The sequence below is a fragment of the Hydractinia symbiolongicarpus genome, chromosome 8 (genome assembly GCF_029227915.1).
Source record: "Hydractinia symbiolongicarpus strain clone_291-10 chromosome 8, HSymV2.1, whole genome shotgun sequence".
In the NCBI taxonomy this organism is placed as follows: Eukaryota; Metazoa; Cnidaria; class Hydrozoa; order Anthoathecata; family Hydractiniidae; genus Hydractinia; species Hydractinia symbiolongicarpus.
The window spans coordinates 19,873,113-19,892,565 of NC_079882.1; the positions used below are offsets into that span (position 1 = coordinate 19,873,113).

Consider the following 19,453-nt stretch of genomic DNA (forward strand, 5'->3'; position numbering starts at 1 on the left):
CGTACTTAATTCTCTCAAATTATTATTAAAAAAACTCGCTAAAAAAATTAATTCTCGCGAAATTTGGATTACACCAGAAGCAAAAGTTACTTCCCTTCACCAAAAGGAATTAGCGAAGCTGGCGTTATAACGTTAGCCGTTTGCATTGCAAGTTAACCAAGTGTTCTCGTGACTTCTTACCCTGAATATTCATCGTGAAGGTGACGAACATATTCGCGATGTTTTTGTCATGTCAAGTGCAAGAGATCTCCTGTTGTCGGTAAAAAAAGTACTAAATTTTAACCTTTTAATGCCTAATTCACAAAGTTATAAGTTTCTAAACTTTGGAATTTGAAAAATATAAAGTTATATTGCAAATTGTTTCGACTAGAAAACAGACGTTAAGAACAAGAGACGAACGCACAATTCACCAGGCTCTAAAGGATTATTTTTCGCGGATCTTTTTTTTGCAAAAAACAACCGTAATATAAAAGTCGCCTATTCTCAGGAATTGTCTTTTACTGATAGCAAAATCCATGAGATCGAGGTTACATTGGAGAATAAAGAAGCAATATCACGGTTCTAAATCGCCTCGCCACATGAACATAAACTAATGACAACTAAAGCTTCTTTGAATTTGTTTATATTCTATTTATTACAAAAATCCTATCTGGTTTGTGATAATCCTATTAAAACCGCTACCATCAACACAACAACCACAGTAATCATGATTATTAAGTTTTGATTCTTTTTAAAGAAACCTTCTTCGTCTTCTGTCTCTGTCACACGCCTTTGTTTTCGTTTTTTACCCTGTTTCTTTCGCTCATACTTCTCCAACTCCTCCTAAAATTGTATATAATAATATCAACTGCTTTCTATATATTAGTTTTTTCGTGGGGTCAAAAGGTGTAATCAAAAATTTAGAGACATCCTTAAGAAATTTATTTCGTTCACATTATTGCGGGTTTATTTGGAGATAAGTTTCGTGAGAAAGGGGGCATTAAAAAGTGGCGAAGAGAGGTCTGGCTGGCGTTGAAGAGAATGGGGTGCTTAAGGGAAACAATAGCTAACGATTGTTCTCAATTTTCAAACCAGGCAGTCCATTTACCCATAGTTACTAACTCTTCTCTTTAAAATCAATATTGTAGAAAAATCAAGCACATTTGATTCTTGTAGGAGATTTTGAAGCCAAAAATGAAGGGTAATAAGATTCCTTCCGTATATACCTGTTGTTTTTTCAACTCTGCTGCTTTTTCAGATTCTTCTTTTTCCTTCTGCTCCTTCTTCTTCTTATCTTTCATTTCTTTGCATCTTTCGTCACAATCAAGTTTTGCAACACCAGAACGCACTTCTGGACAGGGAAAATCCTAAAGAAATATTTTTTTTAATATTACTTGAAAGAAATAAAACCACTAAAAAATTACCCTTGTGTTAGGGATTGGCGAGACAACACTTGTATTTATCTCATTTATCCCAGGGTTTTATCAATAGTGTTAAGAGGAAATTGTCATTTAAACACTTGGACACATTCTTGAACAACATTCACACAACCGATGATAATTTAAAATTATTTACGCCTAAAATTGACTTTTCTACCTTCTTCTTTCTTCCACAGGAACATTTCAGCTTCGTCATCTCAACGCAAACTTCCGGATCACCGCAAACGTCCTTGTGACATACTTTTGGACAAATATGGCCACATGACATCAATTTCGGACATCGTGCTTTACAGCAAAGTATACTATCTTTTTTCTCGTCGTCAGCATTGTTAAATTCACTGAAACAGAATGTAAATTCTTAAGGCAGGTAAATTATTTCTCGAAATAAAAAATGTTGACAAACGAAACACTAAAATACATTGAACTTGTTAGGCTGGATTTCCAACAAAAATCTTGACAATGCGTTTTGTTATGCAGAATTCTGACTTTAAACTTTCAACAAACTAACTCTACCAAAACTCGATCATCTTATACTTTCACTGCATTAGCCTTACAAACGTTCAGGCAAGACAATAAAGTAGCTGTCTCGTTTATTCCAAACACATGAACTTATAAAATCCTTATATCGTTAAGCGGTTCTGAGACAACGTATACGTACATACCTGCATTTAACATACATTTTCACCATACTACAATGACAGCTGAGTTTTAAATGCGTTTCACATTCTGGACAAGGGTCTAAAACAAAAGAATTCATACTCATTTCGCCGGCAAAAATTTTCGCAAACAAAATTTTTAGGCACTGTTTTATGTTGAGTGTTTGATAATACGTGTTTGCAAAAGATTAGCTGCATTATAAAAACATTTTAGTGTGTGAGAATGGGGATTTTAAAAAAAAATCTTCCAAAACAAAACTTTCCGCGAGGAGTAAAAAATCGCTAAAATCGGCAAACTTTCCACCCACGAAACTTTCGCCCACAAAGTACACCAATTTCCGTTACTACAGGGAAAAACATCGCTGACCTGGATGACAGGGTAGTTTACAGTCATGAATGCAACCAGAAGGCCTGTCTTTTAAACAAATTTCTTCGCATGGAATACAGTTTCGTCCAGCCTATAAATAAACAAATCATATAAAATCAGTTCGCCTATGCTCATTTGATAAAACAAAGCAAAGCGGAACTTAAAGTTTTAGGACAAAATTCAGAGTATTCTTTTTATTTTTGAGTATTTCCTATTTTTAGGAATTTTCAATGTTCGTGGCTATACTTTCTAAAGGATGGAAAATGGTCGATCAAGAGAAAGCAAAATTAAAGATTCCACAAGCTCAAACCAAATTTGCAGACACAGGCAAATAAACACACTTTAAGATCGCTTATCACAGTTTACAATTTTTTGATAGTGCGGTACTATCAACATTAAGGCGTGAAAGGGTACGGAAAAAACTATCGTGCTGACGTCAGCATGAGTTACTAGCGTTAAATATTTTGAATGTAAATGAATAACTAACATCTTAAAGGCTGATTCACATTGCCTACGTTGTGAACGAGGCTTAAGTCTATGCAAAGATTCATAAAGGTGTATGTGCCTATTACGGAAAGACCATTTGCAATGGGTAAAAATATATAGTATATCAAGGCGTAATTTCGCATTGTTAAGCACAGAGATTACTTGTGCATAACTACAGATTTTTCCCTATAGAGGTTAATCAGGACATCTTCCATACCTTTCCTTCAGGGGGATGACCCTTGACCACGTGACATTCTCGTTCACAGGTATGGTTTCCACATGCAAGCAATCTTCCACACGGTCGCCTGCAGGAATATGGTTTCACTTCGGAACACGGAAAATCTTCATTCTAAATATTAATAAATAATAATAATGTAATTGCAGAGAAAACAAAGTTCACAAAAATGTCACGGAGATTAGGTTTGAAAGGTCGAAATTGTGAAGTATCGTGTCGAAGAAGAATCCACCACAGATTGGGAGTGTATGAAATGCTAGGTTGTACAAACAGTAAATTATTGTACAAACAATTATTTAAAAGAAGTTTAATGTTTTTTTCACACTTGTTAGAAAAGACGGGTAAGAAAACAGCGGATTCTTTCTTCCTAATTTTAGTAATAAAAAAATCCCTAAATGTTTTTTCCCTTTTGTGATAGCTATGTTTATTGGAAAAAATAGTTAGTTTTAGAAAAAACCTGCGAAATTTAGATTCATTATAACATTTGGTCAAACATATTCCTTGTGTAGGGAACATTCTGTAAGACAATACTTCTAAAATTCTGACACCGTAACAGAAGTCAACGAAAGCTACGTACCACATGCTCGCCTAAACACAATCTATGATAAAAAAAAAACGTTTAGAAATTTGACCAAAGCTACAAATATCACTGAGCAAAAAGAAAAGGGTGTGTCCGTCATAAAGAGCTATGTCAACAAAAACACCATTATTAAATGAAAAAATAATTTCAAATCTAAAAATAGCAATTTAAACGCCACCGTGGAAATAAAATGTTGCTGTGATGGATATAAAAACTGTATAGTTTGCTTACTTAGAAACTGGCGTTTTGCAAGAAGGACAAGGAAGTGAGACAAAGACATCGCGGACTGCTTTTTTGCTGGCTGATCTTAGTTTGTTCAGCTCCTAAAAGTAAATAAAAAGATATCTATAGAGAAAAAAAAAATAAACATTATGCTGTTACGCAAGATGTATTTATTTGTATATTGTATGTAAATATTTCCCTTTACATACCCCTTACAGTCTTAATTACAGAGACCTAATCACTTTTGCACTCTCCGGCGAAGATGATTTTCAATTTCTACACAGAATAGCTGAAAAACTTACAGTAGCCTCTTTGTCAAAAATGTGATCATGACACGTCTCTTGACACAAATGTTGACACCCTGACAAAGTCTTTTCACATTTGTATTTACAGGGCGGACATCTACCATAATGGCAACGATGATTCTAAAGAAAAAAATATTAATAATAAAATGCAGTACCACTCCTGCCAGAATATATCGAGACAAGATATTGTTTATGTCACCCACAACAATATTACGATATTACGAGAAAGACCCATAAAGTTATCATCAACACGACAAAGAAAGGAGGAGGAAGTTTTTAACAATTTTTCGCTTGTCTGGTAGAGATTGTAGTTTTTGTAAAAATTTAACATAAACATATACTTAACCAACCATAACCATTGGAATAAAGGTTAAAGTAACTGCAAATAATTGCCAACGAGAAGGTATTTAAAAAAAAGTGCTTTTTAACTTGAATGATAGAACAGAAATAAGCTTTTTCATAACCCTGCTTTTCGACTGTTCCCATAAAACTATTTATACAATCCCAATGACAGTGACATGAGCGGAAACAGGCGGAATCACAAGGAATAAGGAAAACACAACACACAGAATTGCATTAGTTTACATAAACTCTGTCCTATTATATTCTTATTGCTTAACCGCACTATATCAATAATAAAAAATAAAGAAAAAGGAATGAGGGGAAAAAAAGGCAGAACTTCCAATCACCAAGAAGATATCAAAATCTTACCGCTCTAGATGTATGATGACAGTCTGGTGGTGTGCTAAACAAATCAAAGAAAAAAACAAATATCATGTCTAATGACAGGTTAATCTTAAGTGTAGGCAGTAAATCAGGACAAAAAAATGACTCACCCGCATGACTGTTTGCATCTCGGTGGCTTGGTTGTTTTTTCTTTACCACATGGCACAGTGATTGCAGTCTTTGTACAATAACATGTCACTTTCTTCGTGAGCGGACATGGATAGCACATACCTGAAGTATTAAAACTATAGGAGGAATATGTTGGCAATGCCATATACACCATTTTCCCACTGGTAACTTAAACTCAATTACGTTAAGACGTTCGTATAATACCATATTTACTTGAGCTTTATAAGGAGATCTTTTTTTTTAATGATCATGAGAAGTGGCACACATTCTAGGAAAGTCATGGAGTGGTCAGGGCGTTCATTGCCTTAATAGTAGTATCAATACTGTCAAATTACCCTGCTTCAACTACGGATAAGTTTGCCACAACTTTACTGTTTTTACGAAATAAAAACAAAAAGGAAAAACAAAAATTTAGTTGTAAAATTAATGTCAAAAAATAAATAGTAACCTCTATAAAACACCCCTATTAACTTATGCGATGAATAAGGCTGTTCATTCAAGACATGTGCCGATTAATTTACGTTGAGGTATCTTTTGAGCATTAATTTAAGAACAGTATGTTCAACAGTTACACGTTGAGTTCAGAAGAAACATTTCAATTAAGTCTGAATGTTTAACTTCGCGGATAATAATAACAACCATAGTACTAACTCCAAGCACTGTACCGATTACTACAACAACTTATTTTCTTGTCTTACCTTGATGACAAGGTGATGGACATTTATGATTCCGACAGTTTAACGTGCGATTACATATCTGTTCGCAAGGTGGACATGTCCCATCGCAACACTAAACAAAACAACGAAAGAAAACTGCATGGAATGTTGACATTTTGCACTTTCGTGTAATACATGCAATTGCAAAGGTAGCAAATATAAATCAAATCATAAACTAGTGTTGACGATAAAAATACCAGCCTTCATATTGTGAAAACATCTGCTTATTCCGTCCAGAACGGCATTGAGCAGTTTCAATTCCGTTTAAAAGAAGGAATTGACTGCTACTTTTGTACGAGCAAAATCTCCGCCAGTCAATCACAATTTTTGATCATTCTTTAATCACTCTGCACAGAATGTCTTCCCTAATGGAAAGGAAAAAACATAACTTCATAAATTCACCTTTCTTTTGCATTGGTGCCTTCCACAAGTTTTAGTGTTAGTACATTTGAAATCGCAAATAAACGGCTGACTGCATGGGACTTCTTTTCTTCGTCTAGCGCAACGACAAGTTTTCTCAACAACCTGTCAAATAGAAAGTTTTTTAGTAAACTTTTAAAGGTTTTGATCTGCAGAAATTTTAAATGTTGTGGAAATGGAAAATACACATGTAGACCATAAAATCCAGTTATTTTATAACAACTAATCCAGCAGGCTTTTACACAAGTAGACAGTAATTACACCACTAACTCGTCAGACACACTTCTTGCTACATCAACTAAGCAATAAATAAATTGAAGTACTTGTAAACAAGTTTCACAGGCTCCATAATGACATCTCTTGGTGCACTTATGCTTTCCACATGTCAAGTCCTTTAAACAGGTGTCTTCACAAGAGCTAACATTTTCTGTGCATGGCAAAGTTGATTCTAATGAGTAAGGAGAAAAGAAATTACAGACACAGTAAATAATCTAGTCTCACTACTTGATTATCTTTCCACACATGAACAAAAATGTTAATTCTGTAAAGCATGTTGCAGTTTAAAATCCATATATTTATTCAAACATTAGTTAATTCAGATGATTTAGTAATTTAAAACATGTTCTCAGTATGTCTTTTACATATCCTACCCGAAGAAAACTACATCTTGTTTCAGTTTTTATTTTTTTATTTATTTTTCCATGCATTGGTCGAGGGAGTGAGTTCAAATTTATTTTCCTATTACCTTTAACTTTAGCAACTGCAATGCTAGTTGTATTTGTGCCAGTTAACACCTAGATTTTCCTAACCTAACAATATTTCTTTATCATTTTAAAACTCAATTAAAAACAGTTATATCAAAATCGTGATAAATATCTCATGTTAATTGTGGTGATTGCAGTAATGTCTCTGTTGCCTTGTACTTAACTAATGTCCTTAGGATCACAATAAGGGAACTTTACTTGAAACAATATTGGCCAATACAGGATAAAAGGTTTGCCTCGCCTACCTGCTTGCTTTGATCATCAGGTATCAAGCCTTTAAGATGCCTTGCTTATTAGGACAAGCCAATAAATACCTATACATTGTCCATTTCAAGTTTAGCTTTATAAACAACAGTTAGAGCTAAAGATTCCTACCCCCTCTCCCTATACTATTAGTAATGCTGTGTAGGGTTTGCCAAACTAACAACACTTCTTTTGTTTTTATGTGATGCCGCTCTGGTCTTGTGAGTGTGTCATACCATTTAAGTGCATTATGATTAAATGCCGTGGGAGAAACTCACAATGGAGTGAAGCCAAGATATACATGTCATTGTGGGTCGTGTGTCATACCATTCAAGTGCATTATGATGAAGAAAATAACAAAATATGCCGTGGAAGACACTCACAACGGAGTGCAGCCAAGATGTACAATTCATTGTGCGTGTCTCATACCATTTAGGTGCATACGGTGGGGTTATTACTGTTTTTGTATCTGCACATGCATCTGTCCTGTCTGTTATTGTTTAATCTTATTGCCTGGCATGAACGGGGGTTCATGCCCCAAATATACAACTGCGTTCCAATGCGAAGGATGTTGTATAAAATTTTTTCATAACACAATGTTCTCTACTATTCTGATGTGTTATTACTGAGGACAATTAAATGAAGCTAAATGAACATTTAGTCTTTTGCTATGACAGCAATTTTTAAGTCTGTGACTTGAGTGAGTTTTTAGGTTTTAGGTTATACCTGAGGGTAAAATGATTTCTAAGACTTTAGAGAACCAAAGACCAGCCAATTAATGAAAGTTGCCTTTCAAATAATTATGGCAGCTTCATACCTGTTTTTCCACATGGACATGTACGCAGACCAGAGCGAGGACAATCACCACAAGGTCCAGAGTGGCAAATTCTTTCACATACATGGTGCCCACATGACAAATTTTTACTGCACTCCTAAAAACAAATTTTTCATAAAAATGGATGCACAATAAAAAATACTCACCTTAATAGAAAAGGATGAAATTCAAGAGATAATTTAGACACGAATAAATAGAAATCTAAAATATTCAAAGTTGTTTGAGTCCTTTTTAAACAAAAAGGTTTCCTGAATTAACTACAGTATTAGTTTGTTCACTTTGTATTATTATACCTGTCCACAAGACCATTCTGGATTTGCACATTCTCTTGTAGCATTATTCTTTCCACATAAGCATGGTTGCTCACTTTTAAAAGGACAAGGTGGACAGTCACCTAAAAATTTACATATGTAGCAGAAATAATTTGATGTAAAAAAACTGAAACAAGCTTAAAAAAGACAAAAATATATTTATCCTTGAGTTTTATTATAATTTCTTAAAATTAATAAAAAACACAAATTTAAAAACAATGGGTTACTGGTAATTAACACAATTATCACTTAGTTGAAACTGGGACAAAATACTTTTACCATCTGCAAGAATGAAAACGAATACCAACTGATGGTCTGTAATTACTACGGATATCAGATTGTGACTATTCAAGGAGTGTGTTTGAAGTAAAGGTTATTTGCAACTTGAAGTAAAGGTTTGAAGAAAAGTTGTAAATACATGAACATGGTGGTTAATAGAGTAACATGTTAGTAAACTAAATAATTATTTCAAACCTACCACTGTGACAAAATTCTTTACATGTATGATGTCCACATGACAAGTCCCTTTCACAAGTCTTGCCACATGACCAATTTTTATTACTACATCTTTTCAACATGGGACCTTTTCTTCCACAATGGCACTTGTTGTTTACTGTCTTTGGACAAGGTGGGCATGGACCTTTAAACAAACAGTCAATATATAATTAGGGTGGTGCTCTCAGAAGTACAAGGCAATACAAACACAATGTTCTGAAAATTGGAGGAGTGTGTCAGCGTACAGACTGACAAAAAACTGTGAGATAGGTTAATAAAAACAGCATTGCAAAGAATTTATAAATTAGCAGGGTATAAGGGTATAAATAGTATAAAATCACTATTTGCAAACAAATGTAACGAACACATTTCCGTACTTTATTATTAGTACTTTTAAGAATTAAATTTGAACTCATATAAAATTCCCCCCAATATTGATGATCTTAATAAACATTCATATTACAACTCCCCCTCACATTCTTCACTGACCTGGATGACAAAGAAGGAGACAGTTATGGCCGCATTTTGGCATAAGTGGTTTCTCACAACGTTGACCACATGAATGAGGCACAATCCATGGATCAAATGCTGGGTTTTCCTACAAAGGAAACTAAATCTTACAATATTTTTAATTTACCTTTCAGTTGAATTTTTAAAAAGCATAAAAAGAATGTGAGTTGTCAACACATAACATGCATGGACTATACAAAATGACCATTTACCTCTTTTGCACAAAAACAAATATACTTTGTAGGACATTCTTGTTGAGTATATTCATGACGACATTTTGGACTAAAATATAGGATGCGAACAACATATATAAATAATAAACAAATAACAAATAAAAAACAAACAATGTTGACACACAGCATGTCAAGCAAAATGTTAATGCAAATACTGACAAAATTTAAAATTTGAACAAAAATAAATATAAATGAAATAAATGTACACCAACCAGTGCCATGTAAAGTTCTGCTTGCTTATATCTTCATTACAACTCAGTGCTTGCCTGCCTACACCTTCTTTCGCCCACTTTTGTATGCATTGCAAGTGAAAGATGCAACAACATTGTGAACAACTCCATATCTGAGTAATTAATAAACTATGTATTTTCACACATTTCACAAACCTTATTAAATCTGTCTTTCTTACCAAAAAATGGTACAGTTGTAATTCAAAAAGAAATGTGTCGCTGAATATTATTTAACACATTATTTGACACATTCAACTATGTTGTGGTCCTTCTAATTCTTATCTGAATTTAGCAATTGCTGAAGCAAACGCCGTGTGTTAACAAAACTGGATAGTAAATTATCTCTTGAGCAAAATTGAAATACAACGGTTGTGTGAGTTGTGTCAAAGTCTGTTGTTCATGCTAGTAATTACTGTATTCTGTTTACTAAACTTACGGCATCTAATCGTTTGACATTTTCAATACAAACAAGACAGGTCACTGCACCGGATTGCAAAACATCAATTAAGAACTGGTTTTCTTCACATTCTTGATCTGTAAGGTAATGATATAAGGCAAATTACACTATACATAGAAGAAACAAACATCGTATACAACTCAATGATTTTAACAAATATCTAATTACTAAGCTGCATTGACAAAAACAAATTTTTCTCCAAATGATAAATACATAAGTGTAGCATATGTTTTTTATATAAACAAAATAATAATGGCTCAAACATACCTTGAAGTAGATTTTGATATTCTTTCACTGTTTTGTTTATAATTTCATCTTCGTGCATATCTTCTTCGGATGAGTCATCATTTTCTGCCATGTCCATGTATTTCTCAGCCATTCGGACCATTTTTATCCTCATGTTCTCGTGTTCATTTGATACCTCACTACCTTTAATAGGTAAGTCTATTTTTGTTGATGACTCTGATGAAGCAGGGGTTTTGACTGACCATGGAGAATCATTCTGATTGATACGTCCTCTACCCTGACCACGTCCTCTTCCTCTTCCAAAAGCAGGATTCATTTTAAATCTAAAAACACAATAAAAATGAGAACAAAAAAATGACAAAGGACAAAGTTTTAACAAGGTTCATCAGTCATAATCTTATTGCACCTTGCAGTTTTTAAAACAATAGGGAAATGTTCAAAAAATTAAAAAATCAAAAATATATAGCACTACTTCTTGGGTGGTCCTGATGTACAGTACCACTTGAATATACCTTTACACATTCACAAACTTTCCGACCTTGCATAATGTCTATATCAATATCCTTTGCATATCTTTTGTTAACACATGAACTAAATTTTTTCCTATTGTTTTCATCACATGCCAATTGTACAGTAGATATAAAGCCTTTTGTTTCTACATGTAACATGCAAGGTGCTAACAATCACGAAAGCTATAAGGGGGTGATCCAGCAAGTTATTTTTGGCGTTGATAACCCCTAAGGGAGCGCCACAGACGAATTTTTTTCGAGACTTTGCTGGGGGTCTTAAGATTAGCAAAAAAGCCCTACCTGGAAATTAGAAACACAAAATGTCTCTATAAATTGACCTTAAAATTTATATATTTTCAAATGAACGGACCATCATCAACAATAGTGGTTAAGACTGCTATAACAAAATACAACAATTTTTTTGTAGGGTTGTTTTTTGTCATTTCAGAACAAAATCGGTGATTTTTGAGCTTTGAAGTGTTGTGTTCTTGTTGTTCCAGGAAGTCCTGGAAAGAATACAGCTATTTTTAAGCTTCTACAGGACATTTTTTACTTATTTTAAAGGAAATAAAGAGATTTTTAAGCTACTATAGTATGTTTTCTCATCATTTCAGAACAAAATATGACGATTATAAAAATCTATGGGTGGTTGTCCTTGAAGGGACAACAGCAATTTTTAGGCTTCATAGGTTTGTTTTCCCATAACTCTACAACAAATATGAAAATTTTTGAGCATCTAATGGCTGCTTTTTTGTCATTTCCCCACTCTTCTTATTATAAGAGAAATCCCCTTACTTCAAGGTCAAGCTAAATTTTCAACCTTTAACGGATACGTCTTTAAAGGGATACTACACGCAAAAGTTATTTTTTATATATTGCTACTACTACCATAAAAAAACGAATTCAACTAGTTTTACTGTTTCATATGACTTCCAAGTGCCAAAAATATAAAATCCGAACCTTATCACCCCAAAATACGGCTAGAAATCCTGACCTCCAATTCCGTAAAAAAAAAATGGGACGAACGTGATGTGTGACGTTGCAAAGTGCGAAAAGCGCAATTCTATGCAATGGCTGCTTTATTAAAGCAACAAATTTTCAAATTGTTTATAGTTTTGATAAAATATATCTTATATAGCTACTAACAATTCCTTCTTATTTTGTGCTAAATATGCCAAGTTGCTCAGCTTTTGGTTGTGCAAGTCGCTCCCTATTTAACAAAGAGCTTAGTTTTCATAAGATACCTTCAGAAAAATTGAACAACAGACTTCGTAAAAAATGGTTGCAGGCACTTAAAAGAGAAGGGTCTTTACTAAAAGGTTCTGGTTTTAACATCTGCTCAAAACACTTCACTGACAATTGTTTCCAAAGGGATATGATGGTAAGACAAAGTTCATCTGGATTTCTTGAATGCAAAAAATAAAGTTTTCTGGTCATCGTCTTGGTCATCAAATCCACACCATTGTATAATTTTTAGGTTCACTTTTACTTTACTAATATAATTTCACTTGTTTATTCCCCTTTTCCATTTTTAAATCTATAAATTTAATATTTTAAAGTTTAATTTTCGTCCTGCATGCTACTTATGATTATCTTTTCTCACAACTCATAGGGGATAATGCTAGAGTGACCTAATGGGTGAACTGATGTCATCAACATCTCAAAAATCAAACAAAAGTAAAGAACGTTCTGGAAATAGTCTCCTTGTTCCTGGTGCTGTCCCGACAATTTTTGTATTTACTTCGGAGACTAAATAATTGTCCCGTTTCTCATTTAATACAGGCCTTGTCAGGAAGAAAAATGCTGGCGTGCGAGCTTCGCACGTCATGATACTTCTTAATAATTTTGAGGCGTGCGTTGTTCGCATGGCATAATTTTTAATGGCTTGCGATGGTGTGTACTCATTTTTGTTCCATTTTTTTTTCAAATAATCATAGAACTCGCATACAGCAACACTAATTTTGCCATGTTTTGAAAAGCAGGTAATTTGTTGCAACGAAACTAAAATGTGCGATGCGTTCATTATTCATTATTTTTGAAAAAAAAAGTATGACGTAGCAACAGAACGAAGAAAAATTATAAAACATGCAAGTCACAGTCATAAAACTCTTTCAGTTAATAACTTTTTTGTAAATATTTTTTTAGAGGTAAATATTTTTTATTTTTATATTTTTCAAAAAAAATATATCATTAAACATTAAACTGTTTTTTTATAAAAAAATCCCTCACATTATTATTGTTGCTTCGATCTTAAAACATTCCCCCCTAAACAAAACAATAACAAGCTTTGTGACGTCCTGTTTCTATGGCGATGTTTTAAAACTATACAGATTGTTGTCTGAGTTGTAAAGCAATTTTTGTTGAAAAAAATTCAGAAAGCAAAGTCTGCATGTGGCAATTGATCACCATAACTATAATTAGATATCATGCTGACTCTGTGCTTGCGAAAGAACATGCTGGAAGTGATTTCTGCGAAAGAACATGCTGGAAGTGATTTCTGCGAAAGAACATGCTGGAAGTGATTTCATATAACGAAAGTAGCGAAAGCATTTAAAAAAGTAAAAGACGGAAAAGTTGAACTTTAAAATTTATTTATTAATTTCAAAAGAGCAACTAAATTAAAAAAAAATTAAATGGTGAATTAAAATTAATGTCTTTGTTTTTCTTTAATATAACTCGCGAGTAACATGATGTATTTTTTCAAAGATTTACTTGCGAGTAGTTTAATTATTGATTACTCTTATTTATTTTACTCGCACTCACAATGTACTCTCACTCTGAATTATTTTACTCACATTTATTTGTACTCGTACTCTCAATGATGTGTAGCTTTACTCGCGATCGGCACTTTATATTATTCCTGTGCGCCTTCATTGAACAGAACATTATTTATTTTGGTGTGTGATTAGCGCACGGCTAAGGTATTTAGTGTTTTTTTGGCGTGCGAAGATTGCACAGGAACATTCAAACATGGTGTGCGTGGGTGTGTGAGCGTGTGCGATCGCACACCATTCCTGACGAGGCCTGTAATATGCAAACTTTCCAAGGTGAGGTCCATCACACACAAAGAATTAAAAAAAGGATAGGCTACTGTTCTTCTTCGTCGATACAATTTCATTTTTTTTAACCTTTTACAAAATTATAACTTGTTACCAACGGAGAGAGACAATGCATCAAAAGGGTTTGAAAACGTCAAAGTTTTTTTATGAAGACTGTTTGTTCATTTAAGGAAATCGTTGGTTGGCATTGTTTTTTGACGAATAAGAAAGATTTATTTTTGGTATATACTAAGCTATTTTGGTTCATGTTCATTAAAAAATAGTCACAACAAATCGTAATGTCTCCTCTTTTTTCAAGGTGTTTTCTTGGAGGCCTTTTGCTGCGATTTGCTATGACTCGCACTTTGAAACGTCATTTTTTTTTTACAATTTCCAGTCTTCTTGTTTTTAGGCCGCTCGTTGAGAAAAGGCATATTGCTGGCAAAGAAATTGCTCTTATTGAGGTAAAAAAAGACATAATAATTTGCACTCTTATTTTTTGAAATATATTACCCATTTTTCAGGCCATTCCTTGAGACGAGTGCGATCACACACACACTCTTCCGCACACTTGTAAAAAAAATTACGAGTGCTTTTTATCGCACTCGTGAATTTTTTCTTTTTCTAAAATATTATATAGTGGAGAGGAGATAGTTGCAATGGAGAGGAGATAGTTGCATGTGTCTTAATAAACGCATTTCATATTTATTTTTGATATTCTCAGTGGCCACCTGTTGCTTGAAGGAAGAGAAAATAAAAAAAGAAAATTATCATCTATACTATTTATTCTATTTATATTCTATTTATTTTAACATTTATCAATATTTTCAACAGGAATTAATAGTTTAGTCCTGGGCACAAGGTTGTAAAATACATGTCAGTTAACCCTAAAAATGATACCTGCTATACTGCTCTATTACCAGAAGCTAATCATTTCAAGGTACTCAATGTGATTGCAAAGATATAAATAGATTAGAATTACATTCAACACAAATGAAAAATGATCTCCAGCATTGTGTTTCAGAGAGAGCTCATGACATAAGCAAGCAATTGAAAGTTAAAGCAACTTCACAACATTTTTTTGAATAGCAGAAAAAAGGATGTTGTGCAATAATTGAAATGTATTTTTATATTTTCACCACCAGGTGGCTGAAGATTAAAATACCTTCTGGTGGCCCACAAACATAATTGTTCGTACACAAGGAGAGCATGACGCGAATATTCATCTTTATGCCCTTCAAAAATAAATACTAAAAAAAATTGTTTTACTCATACACAATGAGAGTGCACAACTCAAAATTTTCCTTTTATATTTCTTTTAATCATATTTTTCTTGCAAGACGTATTCAAGCATCATACAGCTAAATAACATAATAACTGGTAAACAAAAAATAGTTAAGTGTGAATCACACTTGTAAGTTTTGCTTACGAGTGCAACCATAGCACTTGTAATTTTTTTAGCGGGTGCTTTTTGTAGCTCTGGCTTAGTTTTATTTAAGAAATGGCCTAATTTTTGACAATATATCAAAAAATAATTTTGCGTGTAGTTCCCCTTTAAACTCATAGTCAAAGACATAAGAAAGCACTTTCTTGTTGTTGTTGTTAAAATATATATTATGGAGCTTATCAAAAGGTAATGTTAAATAGTTAAGGATACTGTAAGGAAAAGTGAGCATGATTTTTTAAATCATGATATCTTCACATAAATTTACTATATTTAAATGTGTGTATTTGGAAAGATCCAAACATTTTCTATAGGTTGATATAAGTTTCTTGTAATAAAATAAAAAGTACAAGGATTTATAAGGTGGAGAAAATTTGACCCCCTCCATTATGTTTCAAGTTTCTTTTACAAAACCTCTGAATTTTTTCCCCATCTTTTTCAATTATCTTATTCAGGAAGGATGTATTTAAAATGTTTTTTTGATTTTTTCCTAATTCTAAGTTGTTTTGTTTAAATTTGCCTTTTTTCGACATTCAACTTTTTGTAACTCATATTTTTCATAACTTATACCACAACTTTCGTCACAGTTATCAAAGCAGAAAAAATTAAAAAACTATTCAAAATATATTATTCAGCTTGATTTTAAACCAACTCTCCTGCACATAAGTTATCGGTTACAGGGTTCGAATTAACAATTCGTGATCCGGGAATCATGTACCATTTTCATGATTTCACGAACATTTTTTTTCAAATTATAATAAAATCATGAACCACGATATCCTTATGTACTTTAACACTGACATCAGACATAATTTTTCCGCTGGAAAGTTAGTCTCGCTGTATTTTATTTGGAAGTTCTTTCCTAAAAACGATTGTTGAATTAAAGTGTTGCGCGCTCGCTACGTAACCCTACCATGTTTGATTACAAGGGCAGACATTTTGCAGACAACCAAATTTTCGTTGGTTTGTTTGTTTGTTTAGAAGAAGGGAGTTAGCTTGATATTTATGACTCCGTCGTAACGCAATTGAGTTCTTCCGCGTTCTGGCTATCATATAGCTTGCGTTGTTGCGCACTTTCCCGCAGTTGAGTTAAATGTAACACAAATCAGTTTAGACTCGTCTGGCTCATTGGAGTGTCACGTCCTTGTGGCATAGTTCCAAATGGGGCTGCTGATTCAATCGTAAATCAAACGAAATGCAGGGCTTAAAGTGTTAGCATGTAATCTCAATGCGCCCCCTTCAACTTGCCATTGAACATAGAAAAGGAACGAACAAAGAATATACCACTGTAAAAATAGTGTTTTTCAATAAATCCAACACCAACATAAATTGGCTGCAAGTGCATTTTCCACCAATCTAGACACCTATATTTCAAAAAAAATTTCTTTGGCGCCCACCATGGCGCCAACAGAGTAACTATTTTATGCACATCTAGAAATGATCACGAATCACTTTATAAGCGTTAATTCGAACCCTGGGTTATGCAAAAGAAAGTTCAAATGTAAGCACTACTTTACAAAAAAATGAACATATAAGATGCCATTGAATTCGATCTTCTAAAACAAAATTAAAAACTATTTAAAAAAGAATTGAGGCTTTATATTGGAAAAGTTAAGAACATTTAAAGGCTTCCTTATAGTTCAGTGTTCTTATAAAAATATATGTGCATTACCTGTGGACTGCCAAAATGATTTCTCATGCACTTTGGTTCATGCTCGACATACCAATCAAAGCATTCAAATGTTGTCACATTTCCTTTCTGCTTTTTCTTGTTCATTATGCTACAGGCTGCACTTTCTGACCTTCAAAATGACATCCAATACTTGTGCAAATGCTTCAGCAATAGCTGAAACAACTCCTTTATTTACAGTCTATTGGACTATTCACACTGGTGTTGATATTATTGTTATTTACACTTGTTTTACATTTCAGACACTATAGCTATATATTGTTGGCTGGCTTTTACGTTTATTCACATAAAATACTTTGATTACTGATACCTTGTGTTCTCATTCTGAATTTTTTGCTTGTGTTTCTATCACGCATAACAGCTGGCTTCATTGGTACAATACATAGTCAGTATGATACTATATACTGAATATGTGTTATAAAGAGATCACACTTTAATCCCAAAATTATTGATAAGTAAACATTGTTTTTTTTATACCCATATAGTTAGCTAGCCGGGAGAATGGCAAGTTTAAACACAGTTTTTAAATTTTTGATTTTTTTATCTGCCAACCTATAACTAAAACCCTAGTTTTGTGTTCAAATAGAAATCTTGGCTTGGATATTTTGGTGGCCAACCATAACCAGGAATAAAAGTGTATGAACATTTAACTTAAACTATCAATAGCAATTAAAATTATTGTTGTTAAGGTGGAGCGTAAGATACATACTTTCATTTCCTTGTTTTTTCTCATTACGTCGTTAGTAGCACAAGAAACGGCAAGATGATAAGAGGTGATGTGTACTTTCGGTTACGGTGGGTGCTGCGACATCACTTTCGATAATATAGATTAAACAAATTAGACATTATGGGCTTGTTCCTACCGAAACATTCTTGGATTTGCTTCAATATATTAAAATAATACTTTAAGCTATTACTCAAAAAACGTCGACCCACCCAATGCCGGCCCGAGAATCAAAGTTCGCGTTTACGGTATTTGGGTGAATAATGCAATATGGCGGCGTTTTAGTTGGTAATTGAGGAGTTTTTGTTTTTTAAAACTAACCAGCAAGCTAGCTACTTGTGTTTTTCACCTGGTACATTAACCTTGATTATCAATAAGATTTGGTGCAAAAAATTCAACTTGGATTCTTTTTTTTACTTTTTTAAGCATATTTTTTTATCATAAAAGCCTTCTCTTCTTCAGCCTAGCTAGCTAGCTAGCTATATAGCTATACACCACACACACAGGTCTCATCTATCAGTAAATGTTAAATGTTAATAAAAACGTATTATTTATGTAAATCTTTATTTTAATTTTTATGTCTGATAGTTCCTTAAGTAGTATATCTTAAGGATTTTCATATAACAGATTATCCAAATTAAAAAGAAAACAAAGACTAATGAACAGTTTTGGAGTAGTCTTGGTCATGAATATTTGCACCCACGTGCGGTGGTACATACGCCTACACTAATACAGGTGTGCGATCAGTATTGCACACCTAGCTTATGATTTTGGCGCGCAATTATTACATTCAGGAGAGCGGCAGTGCAGAGTTTTTGAAGCATTGTTTTTTACTTTTTATTTGCTGACGTAATTTTGTTGTGAAATTTCAATAAATGGTGTAATTATGGAGGACTTAAGGTAGTATAGAGAACATTAAAGTCGGCCCTTTTCCTTCATGCTGACATTCTTATGCTCGGCTGACTTAAGAACTTTGCAGAGTTTGTTACAATTCAAGGAGGCTTCTAGTAAACATTTCAAGCTAAGGTCTTAATCTTATCTAATTTTTCCTATATAATTTTACTAATAGATTAATAAATCTTTTTAAAAGGGGAAAGAGAAATCAAATATGTTTAGTAATAATAATCGAAAAAAATTGTATATCGTATTAAAAAGAAGTCCAGAAGTTCTCTCTCCCACATGACACAACAGGCAATAAGTCAATCCTGCTCTCGGTTTTGTGAGAAGAGATGTTCTGTGAAAACTCTAACAATTGAGTCTCATGTACAGTTTTGCTTTGCATTGAACTGTGCCTGTGACAAGCATTTTCCAAGCATGTCACTGGCGACTTCCATCAGGAAGGTAGGTCAATAGGACTTGTACTTTATTTCCATTTGTCATCGTCTTCAGGAGATCAATACAAGGTTAATGACGAAATGTTTTGCCAGTTGAAAAACAAAAAAATATTGTGGACGCAATGCTGAC

General features: G+C 33.4%; 1 protein-coding gene across 2 annotated transcripts; it reads right to left on the reverse strand.

The window, feature by feature from the left end:
* Positions 1-606: 606 nt before the first annotated feature.
* Positions 607-18,132, reverse strand: LOC130654090 (NF-X1-type zinc finger protein NFXL1-like). 2 transcript variants are annotated; one of them, XM_057456618.1, is made up of 23 exons: positions 17,975-18,132; positions 10,606-10,907; positions 10,318-10,415; positions 9,864-9,994; positions 9,631-9,700; positions 9,398-9,506; positions 8,892-9,053; positions 8,396-8,496; positions 8,085-8,199; positions 6,584-6,708; positions 6,243-6,365; positions 5,823-5,913; positions 5,106-5,226; positions 4,981-5,014; positions 4,267-4,389; positions 3,974-4,065; positions 3,740-3,761; positions 3,145-3,276; positions 2,442-2,532; positions 2,081-2,156; positions 1,576-1,756; positions 1,206-1,346; positions 607-822 (listed from the first exon to the last, which is right to left on the reverse strand). In XM_057456618.1, the coding sequence occupies exons 2-23, from the start codon at positions 10,898-10,900 to the stop codon at positions 646-648; spliced, it is 2,610 nt and encodes an 869-aa protein (XP_057312601.1). In that variant the 5' UTR covers positions 10,901-10,907; positions 17,975-18,132; the 3' UTR covers positions 607-645. The 2 variants fall into 2 exon arrangements, with proteins under 2 accessions (XP_057312601.1, XP_057312602.1); XM_057456619.1 differs by lacking the exon at positions 17,975-18,132 and adding an exon at positions 17,248-17,940.
* Between the last annotated feature and the right edge of the window lie 1,321 nt (positions 18,133-19,453).

Coding starts and splice junctions, on each gene's coding strand:
- LOC130654090 (XM_057456618.1), bottom strand. CDS start 10,900: ATGAATCCTGCTTTTGGAAGAGGAAGAGGACGTGGTCAGGGTAGAGGA. Junction 9,995..10,317: donor ATGTCAAACGATTAGATGCC/GTAAGTTTAGTA, acceptor TTAATTACTCAG/ATATGGAGTTGTTCACAATG. Junction 9,054..9,397: donor TCTCCTTCTTTGTCATCCAG/GTCAGTGAAGAA, acceptor GTTTGTTTAAAG/GTCCATGCCCACCTTGTCCA.